The sequence below is a fragment of the Pempheris klunzingeri genome, chromosome 2 (genome assembly GCF_042242105.1).
Source record: "Pempheris klunzingeri isolate RE-2024b chromosome 2, fPemKlu1.hap1, whole genome shotgun sequence".
NCBI lineage: Eukaryota > Metazoa > Chordata > Actinopteri > Acropomatiformes > Pempheridae > Pempheris > Pempheris klunzingeri.
The window spans coordinates 23,226,048-23,238,859 of record NC_092013.1 but is presented as its reverse complement, the minus strand read 5'-3'; the positions used below and the strand labels follow the sequence as shown (position 1 = coordinate 23,238,859).

At 39.4% G+C, this 12,812-nt stretch overlaps 1 protein-coding gene across 1 annotated transcript; it reads left to right on the top strand.

Annotated features, from left to right (window-relative positions):
• The first annotated feature begins 592 nt into the window (after positions 1-592).
• Positions 593-9,595, top strand: LOC139207786 (haloacid dehalogenase-like hydrolase domain-containing 5). Its single transcript, XM_070837497.1, has 9 exons — positions 593-649; positions 3,299-3,490; positions 4,115-4,227; positions 4,999-5,092; positions 5,728-5,761; positions 6,223-6,397; positions 7,062-7,238; positions 8,501-8,678; positions 9,398-9,595. The coding sequence occupies exons 1-9, from the start codon at positions 593-595 to the stop codon at positions 9,593-9,595; spliced, it is 1,218 nt and encodes a 405-aa protein (XP_070693598.1).
• The last annotated feature ends 3,217 nt before the right edge of the window (positions 9,596-12,812 follow it).

Here is a 12,812-nt window from a genome sequence, read left to right as displayed (position 1 = left end):
TCAGTCTGTGGACCGTGTGTTAGCTGATGTATTTGATGTAGCTGATGGATTTCCAGAAAGGAAATTATTCATTTATTTAAACTTTAAGTGGAAAAGAAAGAAGGAAGAGGATAAATGTTTGTCAGGTATTAAATGAAAATAAAGAAATTAACACTCTTGATTGAAGGATAAATAAATGGTGAATTTTTGGGTGTGCTGTTGATGGACGACATTCTCCCACAATGCACTGCAAGGTAGGAAAACATGAAATAGTTTGTAGGTGGAGGTGCAAAAGCTGCATTAAAAAAAAACCAATAAGCATTAAATGCTCAAAAGAACATGTTGATGTATCCTTGAAGTTAAATTTGCAACAGCTTGGCAAAGTCACAGTTAGATTCACATCTGACGTCACAATAAATAACTTTATATTTGTATAAAACAGTGAAGCATGCTGATTTGTGTAAACCTACTGCTAAAGCTGTGTAATATGATCAGCACACACAGCAGAGTTGGTATGACACAGCCATAGTCAGCCCCTCCCCCTGCTGATGTCACAGCTCTGTCAGTATATATGAGCAGCAGACAGCCCGTGTCTTACACACAGATAGGCATCATGTGGTGGCGAGGTTTCCTGCGACAGACGGTCAGATCCATGTCGACCAGCAGGCAGGTCAGTATGAGTGTGTCTCTGTGTGTTTTGGTGTTTTACAGGCACGTAAACCTGATCACACACTGGTTATTGTTTCTGGGGGCTCACCCCCCTTATAGGAAAGTGCTTATTGTCCCCATTAAGTTTTAGGGCTCAGACTTTATTATAAGTCAGTTTAATGACATGTCCTCCTAACCAAAACTTTAGTTGCTCACCGTTTTCCTTAGACTCGTTTCACATTAAGAACAAAGTTTTAAAGAATTTCCAAACTTGATTTTATTCTTCATAATGAGAAAGACAGATTTTTATTGGGATTTATCACAAATACATGGACAAAATCAGGCTGAAATGGTAGCATGACTACCAAACATACATTGATGAAGAGGACTGGAAATATTTCTCTAAAATTATAGATGTTCGTATAATTACAATATAGGGTAAAATGTCGTTTTAATGTTGCAAGACGTGAAGAGACATTTTTGTCTTGCGACTTTACCTCGTTTTTGGATGATTTTAAACTGTGTGAATGATGACGTTTGAAGTTAAAAGACAAATGGAGGTTAAATGATAAAATCAACTTGCATTGTTGGAACTCCTTCACTCTGAAGATACAGATTGTTTCAGGCTTGATTAAGCTGATCATGACATTAAAGGGAAACGATGGACATGTTGCATGAAATGCATGAAAATGTTGGCATTTTCACATGAATTTCAATATAAAAAACATTCAAAAATGAAAAGCAAAAGGATCTAAATCTTGACATACACATTTCCATTTCCAATAATTATTATGTGTATGTTGTGTGTAAAGTTTTATTAGTTTCTGTTTTACTCATTTATGGATTCTCTTTGCTAGACTGTGTGTGTTGTTATGTAATCTGTGTTATGTGTTTTGGTTTGAAAGGATTATTGTAGATTTAGTTTCTTAAGAAATAATAGATAAATAAATAAAGTTTTAGGGGTTTTAAAGTTGTGAGAAACAGGATTACAATAGAATTAGAGCTTCAGTAATCACTATTTAAAACATCCATCATCCATTGTCCATACCACTTATCCTTAAGGGTTGTGGGGTGGCTGGAGACAATCCTAGGTAACAATTGGCAAGAGATAGAGTACACCCTGGACTGGTGGCCAGTCAATCACAGGACCAACACATAGAGACAGACAACCATTCACACTCACACCTACAGGCAATTTAGAGTCTCCAGTCAATCTAGTGTCTTTGGACCGTGGGAGGAAGTCGGAGTACCCGGAGAAAACCCATGCAAGCACAGGGAGAACATGTAAACTCCACACAGAGAGACCCCAAACTGAAAAACCAGCCGGCCAGCAGATTCATATTTATTAAGATTAATCATATTTGTCCAGTTAGATTAATACCGTCTGTGGTTAGTGCATTCAGTAAAGCATTAATTAGCCGTGAAAATCTTAAATCTCAGGCTGCGTACAACAATGCTCAAACAATATATATAAAGAAGAGAAACAAAGAAAATACTAAAATGTATCACCCTAAAACCGACCTTGTCTTCATCACTCTCTGCAGCCAGTCAGGATATTCCTAATCTTGCACCTGTAGAAGTTGCAGCGTATCCTAGAGTTGAATAGCCGACGGAGGAAGAAGAGCCGTTGTCTTGCTGTCCTTGCTGATGTGAACCACGAGGAATCTGTAGCTGCTAACTTTCTCCACTATGGCCCTATTAATAGTGATAGGGATGTGTCCTTCTACCGTCGCTTTCTCTAGTGCATAATCGGCTCCTTTGTTTTGCTGATGTTGAGATGGAGGCTATCCTGGCACTAGGAAGCCACGGCTCTAACCTCGTCTCTGTAGGCTGTCGCCTGTGATCAGGCCGATGACAGTTGCATCATCAGCAAACTTGATGGTGTTGAGCTGACCACGCAGCCCTGAGGGTTGCTGGTGTTGAAGAGTCAGGATGTGGTGGTGCCTATCTGCATAGCCTGGGGTCTGCACGTCAGTAAGTTTAAGATCCAGTCATAGAGGGCGGCGTTGAGCCCCAGGTCTCTGAGCCTGATGACAAGCTTGTCAATAAAAAGGATTCTGTGCTCCTCCTCCTGGTGGAAGAGGGCGGTGTAGAGGGTTAGGGCGATGGCATCGTCCATCCTGTGTGTGTGTGTCTGTGTGTTTGTGTGTGTGTGTGTGTGTGTGTGTGTGTGTGGACATGTATTGGTTACATTGTGGGGACATAAATGTGTTTACAACATTGTTGGAACTCCTCTTTCTGTGGGGACAGAATGTAAAATAATTGAGGGTGAAGACTTAAGGTTAGGGTTAGGCAAGGAGAGGGATAAAAAATCAATATAAGACACCTGTAATGATAAGGTGTCTTAAATGAAAAAGATCAATAAGGTGTTAGGGTTTGGGAATGAAAACAATTATCCACATGTCTCATCCTCAGTCTACTGCCATGTGGACAGGCTGTGAACAGAAACAGCCCTGCTTTACTTTTTTCAATAAGGTTTGTCCAATTTCTTGTGAGCTACTGGTGCCATGGTTAAGGATATAGGTCGCCAGGAAATTAATTTAAGTCAATATAATGTCCTCTGAAGTTATGGAAATACAACCGTGTGTGTGTGTGTGTGTGTTAGCAGGTGAACTAACAGTCTGTCTCTCACTGACTGACTGTCTCTGTTTTTCTCGGACTGCTCCATCAGGCGGGCGTCCTCTTTGATGTGGACGGCGTCCTGCTTCGCGGTGGCTCAGTGATTCCGGCCGCTCGAAGAGCTTTCCGGAAGCTTCTGGACCGAAACAACAACTTTCTGTTTCCCGTCGTCTTCGTCACCAACGCAGGAAGCTGTCAGAGACACCACAAGGCCCAGCAGCTGTCTCAACTGCTGGAGGTCCAGGTAGGTCAGAAAGGCTGGGGACAGACTGGTCAGAGAGATAGACAGACAGAGAGACAGGTGGTGACAGACAGAGGGAGGCATACAGGTGGACAGTCTCACAGGTAGACAATTTCAGATGATTATTAAATCTGTCATTTAAAGTGATTTGATCATCAGCATTCAGCTAATAGGAGCTCTCTCTTATTCAGGATTAATAAAGCAATGCTGGTAACACCATGTTAGTCTGAATTTGCTTAAGTAACAGGACCCTATTTATTGTAAGGCACATTATTTGCTTTTTTTCTTCCTCTACTTCTACAGGATTGTATCAAAATAAAATTCAAATGAAAACAGAGTAATTTTAGTCAGCAAAAATGGAGACTTTGTTGTTTTATTGTCCTCTTTTTTCTCTTTAATTTATTATTTATTATAATTATATATGGATTGGGTGTTTCTTTTGGATTTTGTATGGTTTATCCAGATCTTGTTCATGACAGAAATAAATCAAATCAATCTGTTTTATTATTGTATCTTTAATAATGTTTTTTTTTTCTGTGTTCAGCAGATAGTGAGATTTGTTTTGCCGTGCTGTTATTGGGTAAATAGAGTCATGTGACCTCTCTCTCTCTCTCTCTCTTTCTGTAGATTTCCCCAGAGCAGGTGGTTCTTTCCCACAGTCCTTTGCGAATGTTGAAGAGTTTTCATGATAAATGTGTCCTGGTGTCTGGACAGGGACCAGTGATGGACATTGCCAAAACGTATCCTTCACGTTTGACCTCTAAACTCTGAATGGCTCATAGTATACTATTTAGAAGTCTAAATAATTGAAACTGTACTAGTGCATAAACCTGTATAATAGTTACATTGTCCAGGAGAGTTTCTGTGTTCCTTCACATTCAGAATTCCCATTAAAGGAACATGTGAAATAAGAATGAGGGCAAAAAAAAACTTGAGGAAGCAGCAGCTCATTACACTTAATGCCTTTATTCTCTGTTTTATTACCTTGAAAAGAGAAAAGTGGTACATCCACTGATAACACTTCTCAGTACCATTTTAATAAGTCACTTGGCACATACTGAAAATAATACACAGCATTTCTACACAGTCTTTCATGAAGTGACACCAGAGACATTCACCTGCAATGAGATAGACAGGATACCTTGATGGATATATGAGTTTATGGATTCAGAGAGTTTTGGCAAGTGTAATCACATATTATACAAACTCCGATACAATAGGCATAATAAACAAGTCAGTCTGTGTGAAATATATTTTTTGTCTGACATTTGGAAAATATATATTCAGTTACTGCCCAGGTGATAACGAAACATGTTGATCTGCGTTGTTTGTAATAATAATTGTAATCATTGAAACTCTTGTTGGTGACAGTACGATTAAAGACTGGACATGTGATTTAACATTTAACGTTTTACACACTGAACCACAGCGAGTGTAAAATCTGATGCGTTGAGCTGATAGTTTGTCCATCTGAATGATGCATGTGTTTGAAGTCTTGACCATGTCGTCAGTTTGGGTTTTCAGAAAGTCGTGAGCATCGAGGAGCTCAAAGAACATCATCCCCTGCTGGATATGGTGGACCATAACAGGAGACCCAAACTACCTGTGAGTGCTGTACCTGTGACAGGTGACAGGTGACCTTTCTAACCTAATTTTCAACACACCAAATTAAACCCAATCACTGACTTTTGGCTAAATCTCCATAATCAAGCAATGTCTCCTTGTAGTGAGATGCTAATGACACAGCCCGTTACACCGCTGCCTTTTGTAACTAATGTATAAAGTATCATTATTATTGTTAACGGCCCCTGTTCTTCCAGGTATTTTCTCTCTGACTCTCTATTTACTCTCTATTCTCTCTATTTTTTCTCTGAATTACAATATACTTGCAGTGAGTCCAAATTTCGAGACGTTTTGGGGGGGGGCGGAGCTAAATCTCAGCATAGTGGAGGGGTCCTTTAACTGTAAAATAGGCTGATATATATATATACTATCCATAAACACAAATGGTAACTTATTGAGCCAAGCAAGCCTTTAATTTATTGTTACATGATACAATATGAAGTGTAAGTGTGTATGTCTGCGCACCAGAGATACACACTTACACTGCTGGCACAAAATTTCTCTGAGAAATTTTCTAGTTTCATATTTTTATTTGTAATTTCTGTTTTTTATATCTGATGATATTGTGGTTAAGATCCAGCAGCTCAGTTATCTATTCCATGTGTCCTCTGTTTCAGTCGTCTCCTCTACAGACACTTCCCCAAATAGAAGGTAACACAGAACTGCACAGAAAAATACACAACACACTTTAAGTATTCTGCAATTCATATTTACAATATTTATTATTCTTTCCCTCTGTGGTACTTTGTTATTTTTTCGTGTTAGTTTTTTGTGTTATTCTACTGACCTTTGTCTGTTTTGTCCCCCGTAATACTGTAAACTTAGCACACAGGTATAACAGGGCTCTTTGTGCTCTCACCAAGTGTAAATAGACGTTTAATGAACGGAATGGACTTTTTTAAACAAAACAACTCAAAGTGCTTTACATGAGACATGAAAAGATAGACATTTACATTTTGGACATTTTTAAGAAATAAAAAAATAACAAAAACATAATAAACAGTAGAATAGCACAAGACAGTGAAACATGATGAAATAGCCATCTACTGTATGATTGTCTTTTTGCCCTTATGTTGTTGAATTTTCCTCACTGGATTCCTATGTTGCTATAGCGATCATACTTTTTGGCGAGCCTGTCCGATGGGAGACCAACCTGCAGCTGCTGATTGACGTGCTCCTGACCAATGGGAGTCCTGGTTGTGTCTACGAACCTCAGCTGTCGGATCAGCTGCCGGTGCTCGCCTGTAACATGGACCTGATGTGGATGGCCGAGGCCCCATCACCACGGTAACCAGCACACCTAAAGAAATCACTTTAACACTTGTTGTTAGCTCTCAGGAAGGGTTGGTGCTAGATTGGATCGGTCAGAGGGAAGTGGGACGGACACTCTGCTGTGATTGGTTGTTATGTCATCTGTTGCTTGTGAACAACCAATCACAGCCTTTCTGCCACAAAGCTGTTGTTCATTTTCTCGTGTAAAAGTAAATGTCAGAGTTGAATTATTATTTTAACCCAAACCATGATCTTTTCCTAAACATAACCAAACTGCAAACTGAAAGATGTGACACATTATCCACCTTGACCTCTCATCTACACAGACTTTGTTATCTTTATATCACTTCACCTATCACAGGCTAACTTCTCCTATATCCGATACACATGAAATCCTCCATACTTAAATGTTAAACTCTACTCTGCTGTGAGTGGTTGTTTAGCTGTGAGGCATGACGTAACAACCAATCACAGCACAATGTACAGCAGAGCATCCCTCCTCCGTGTCCCCGGCCTATCCTACCTATGTGTGTGAAGGAATAGTCTCCTCCAAATTACATTTCCTCCTGTAAATGTCATGTAAAAGCACTTTGAGTTGTTGAAATAACTAGAAAGGCGCTATAGAAATACAGACCATTTACCATTTACCATGTTTATGGACCCTGCTGTGTTGCCGCAGGTTTGGTCACGGGATGTTCCTGCTGTGTCTGGAGTCCATCTATAGGAAGTTGACAGGTCAGGAGCTTCAGTACCACCAGCTGCTGGGAAAACCTAGTCTGCTAACATACCAGTACGCCGAGCACCTGCTGAGACTGCAGAACCACAACCACAATCTGACCACCATCTATGCTGTCGGGTAACCAAACCATCTATAACACTGTCTATACTGTCGGGTAACCAAACTGTCCATAACACTTTTCACACAGTCGGGTAACCAAACTGTCCATAAAGCCCATTCTCATTCCCAGACCGCTGTTGCATGTCACTGCTATGCATTAGTGCATTATGCATCTGCACATCTGCCATATTAGGGAGGTCAAGATCTGCTAGTAAACAATAATTATATTGTTTGTATAGTAATTCTGCACTGATTTTCATGAAATTTGGTTTCAACATTATAAACGTGAGAAACTGACCAATGATACTGACTACTTGTTGGAATTAAATCATCATTAAATTATTTAGAATTTCAGTTTTTGCAAGTTTCTCCAAAAGTGTAGATTTCTATATCTAGCATATTGTTATACAGCTGCCTGTTTGCTTGTTGTTGTATTAATGATTAAAACAGTTCATTGATGAGACTACACAAGACTAATTGTGCTCCAGAGAGAAGAATATCAAGTTTGTTCAATCTCTACACCCCAAGACATATATGATAACTCTACTTCTGCAGGCTGGACAGTTACCATTACACAAGCAATATCACAGTTATGTTAAATCTGAAATATTCAATACTTTTGACACATATAGGCTTTTCTGTGTGGAGTTTGTTGCATGTTCTCCCTGTGCTTGTGTGGGTACTCCGGCTTCCTCTCACAGTCCAAAGACATGCAAGTGTAAGCAGTATGTATATATAATATAATATAATACAATATAATATAATGTAATGTAATGTAATGTAATGTAATGTAAGATAATATAATGTAATGTAATGTAATGTAATATAATATAATATAATATAATATAATATAATATAATATAATATAATATAATATAATATAATATAATAACACTGTTATAATACAATACAATACTATTGCATAATTTAATGATAAAATACCATGTGTTACCATGTGCAATGACAATCACAATGACTCGTTATTAGATGCCAAAGGGAAGTGACAAAGCAGCTGTATTTGGCGCCATGGAAATGAGATCTTTTTTTCCCCATAACACGACCTACACTTGAGGCTAACCAAACTGTCTACTACACCATCCATAATACTAAATACGCTGTTAGGTAACCAAACTGCACATAACATCCTATTATGCTACTGGGTAACCAAACAACCCATGACACCATCTATGCTGTAGGGTAATCACACAATCCATACCCTATCTACGCTGTGGGGTAATCAACCTGTCAGGAAACCAAACTGTGTTGTTCTTGTTCTCTAGCGACAACCTGGTAACAGATATCTATGGTGCCAACCTGTACAACCGTTACCTGGCTGAGCAGCACGCTGCTATGACAACCACATCCAAGCTTGTTGCTGAGGGAACCGGGAGTCAGGTGACGATGGCAGTCACGGAGGAGGAACTAGTGTCTGCTGCTGCTCAGTGTCGCTCTATACTGGTAGGTAACAGTATTTGGGCCACAATTTAAGCAGTTAAAGGATAATGATTTTTTTACAACTTTGGTGTTATTTCTATTAGTACAGTGCTGGTTCGGAACAGGCTATTGCTTGGCTTAGCTTGCTTATTAGCAGTATACAGATGTAGCTTTTAAATTGGGAAACTATTTTAGCATAATGAAATGGGATTATACATGGAAATATTTCATCGCTAATGTTTGTTGTATAAGACAATGCCGTTTAATGTAGCAAAAATGAGCATCTGTTTGTGCTGTGATGGTAGCCGCTGCTTTTTGGCAACTCTAAGCACCAGTAGGTTACTGTAAACGCCATGTTGGCTTGACCAGTTTCTCACAGTTTTCTATAGAACTGTGAATCCTAACAACTTCACACTTGGCACTGCACTTCCTTGGGTCCTCGGCAATAAATCTGCCAATGAACGGTTTTTGAGAAAATCGAACACACACACACTTTGACATGCAGACACACACACATTTATTCCTTCATAGTTTGATGGGTGACTCGATATGTGCTGAAAGACCAACACACTTTCAGTTTAGAAGATTCACAGTTTAGTCCCAGTTTGTGATAAAAAAAAAAAAAAGCCTCTTTTATTTATCTCACCTGCTCCCCAACCCACTCTTTGTGGTTTAGTCTTAATTCACACTGACCCTGTCATCTGTCTCTGTCATTAACACACACCTGCTCTACCCGTCCTCAGGTGTGTACAGGTGTCTATAATCCTCGCTCCCCGTTGCCTTGCAACCAGAGCAGCGCGGTCATGGAGATGGTGTTCCACGGTCACAGAGATCTGGTCCTGGAGCCAGCCCTGGTGGAGCCGAGTCATGTGGTTGAGGATGTGGAGGCCGCCGTCGACCTGCTGCTGGAGCAGGAGAGCTCTGTCACTTCGGCCACCTGACACTTGACCTCTGACATTTGACTTCTGACATTTGACTTCTGACTCTCACGTATGAATTTGTTTGGGAGTCTCCTGATGGGCGGCTAAGACCTGCAAGTTCATGTGGCCTGAAGGCGACAGTTGGCCAATTTTCTAGTTGTTAGCTGGTCTGCTTGTACTATTAGCTGGTAGTCAGTGAAGACGAACTAAACACACCTTTCTGTAGAACATTAGTGTCTATACAGCATTCAGAAAACGATCTGTGCACCTTCACCTCAGTCGGTTTCCCATTCTGAGATGAAAAATGAAAAATGGGGCTTTTTTTAAATTAACAATGTTTCTAATACTGTTTTTTAAAATGAAAATAGGGCTGTTTTCCATTTATATTGGTTCTGAAAATACAATTTTGTGCGCTGTCTTACAGATTTTGGTATAGTGAGTGAAACACAAAAGTCAAGTCAAGTTTCCATAATACAAAATGCAAAATTATTTTTGTTTTTTAAAAAGGGGACCGGAGAATCACGCACTATCTGTATTTTTAGCCGTGATGTTTAGCCAGAGCAGCAGCAGGTCAGTGCAAGAAAACCCATGTGCCTACCCAGGATATTTATAGCGGAGTGTTTTCTGTGCGTATGCCTTGTGCCGCAGAAGTAAATGGAGAGCCCACAAAGCAAAAACTGATGATCTGTAATGTTTTTGCAGAGCAATGAAAGCCACTCAAGCTGGAGTGTAATCACAATACACTACTCAGAAAGTATCAAATTGACCCCGCAAATGACATATGGATTTCTACTATTGTTGCTGAACTGTGTTCAAAGGAGGGAGAATCATGGATCATGATAATACTCAGATACTAGTTTTGTCGAAACAGCGATGCAAAGGTTACATAACCTTTGACCTTATTTTTGTACTATTTACAAGCTGAAGAGCGAAGTGAAGCTGGGATGAGTGGGATCTACACGGAATCTGCAACCATCCAGTATTAAAGAAACTTAATGGTATATTTTCTTTAAAAGAAGAACAAACAACTGTGCTTAAAGCTCTTGCAGATATGAAAGATGTGTTTCCGTACTTCCAACGGGCTTTGGTAAAACGCTTATTTACGCTCAGTGCTACATCACATGTTTTGTTGGTCTGATTGCTTGTAGGTCTATCCAGTTAGAGGCATTTTAGTCTCCCTTAACACCCCTTGGAAATTGAAAATGAACTAAGACAATCCGAACTGATTCACTTTTGCGAACTGGTCAAGCTAGAGAATGCAGCCATGTTGGTTTAGATTCCCACACATGAATGTACACGTGTACGGTGGAAGCATCCCTAGACATTTTTATTCACAAATTGACCAAAGACAATATTTCTAGTTCATCAGATGTGAAACTCCATGAGGGATCCTCCAGTTGTGTTTTCAAAGAATTTTCTGCAGCACTTAACGCCCCTTTATTGATCAATCAGTGCGCAAACATGTAATAACTGGTCTATAGCAGACTTTCATGTAGTTGTAAGTGTTTCTGAATGTATTTGTTAACAAGTATCCAGTATAACTGTGCCAGAGGTGGAGGCTACTGTATGAACACATGAATGACAATATAGTAAAACACAGCTCTAATAATGTGAAATATGTTTTGCTAAGTGCTACAGTTGGATGTATTTAAAGAGCTGAATACTGCGCTGGTGCTCAGCCTTTCTTTTTCCAGTGGAATGAAAAATCCTCTGCAGCCCAAAAACCATTTTGCCCGTAGACCACCACTGTAAAAGAGATGTCTGAAAAACTCCTGACAGACACCTCCAGCTACAAACATGTTTAAACTTGTTGTGTTGTCTATTTTCACACCATGGCGGATAAATCTTTGTGAAAATTTCTGTCTAAATGATGTCACTGGTGTGACATCATTGGGCCGTTGGAATGTCATTGGATATTCATTGGGCCACACACACCTGGCAAGAAACCCAGAGGCTAAAAACCTTTTTGGCATATGCACCAGGCAAGCAATTTTTATTGGGTGCCATCTGCAGGTCCGGTACCCAGCTTTTGTAACACATCCAGGGTGCTGCCTTGGGCCCCCCCAGCAGTCACATGGCCATCACCTTGCGGGCTTTATTGGTCCATCAGGACTCTACTGACTTTGCCCTCCAAGATGACTGCTGATGATAAGCAGGTCCTCAAACTCACCAGTGAACACATGAACATGCAATTTACAGCAGAAAACTTTCAGCTGCGACCTCAGACTTGTTTGTTTACCGAAGCTGCAGATGATTTCAAGCTGTTTATTAGTTGTTTTTTTTTAATCAAAGAAATTAACTCTATTACTACTAATGAACCTGACTTGATAAACTAATAATCTCACTCTGTTGGTGCTCTGAACAAGACTGAACTGGATATGTATCCTAAATAAACTTGATGATTGTTCTGTCTATAATGATGATACTTTCCTTTTTGGAGACCTGATACTGATAGATAATGTTGTCTGTTTATTGTCTTATCTTTAGCGGATCTTCAATGCTGCTGCTCCTTAAACTCATAGATTAAAGCTCATTGGAGATTCAAAGGAGTGACTCAACACATTGATCCTCTCCTCTGTCATGTGGACTGTTTGAGCAATCAGATAATATTCAGTGAGACTTTAGTAAGAAAATCAACCTGGAACTATAACAGTAATGAGTACATGCCCCTGTCTCCCCTTACCCACTGTATAAATGTTTATCTGTATAATTCATTAACTCGATTGTACTTTTCCAGAGCACAAACAAAACAACAGCACCATCCAGTGACTGGACAGGAAACATGTGAAATGAATTTGATTGAAACAAGGAGGAATAAATAAATCGCAGAAAGAAAGAAAGAGATGAAAGGATAAATCCAGATAGGCCTACAAACACCACATATTAATGTTTCAAATTTTCAAGATGTCAGGGTGTTCAGGGTGCTTCATTTTAATTTAAAAATGACTTAAACTTCATTTCTTTGTAAATGTGAAATTTACTCATATCAATTATTTTCATTTTCATTTTCAGCTTTCCACATACAGCACAGAGCACATGGGCTATAATGGAGGAAAATTAAATGTTCTGAGAATTAAAAAAAAAAATCCATACACCTGTAATTTGCAGGTCTGTAACAGAAGATAAACTATTTCGATGTTTAAAACTCTTTCTCCCTTGGATAAAATTTCTGAAAAGGCTTCATATCTTCAATCTTATTCAAAATATCAATTTAGTTTTTGCTGTGGAGATCAATCTT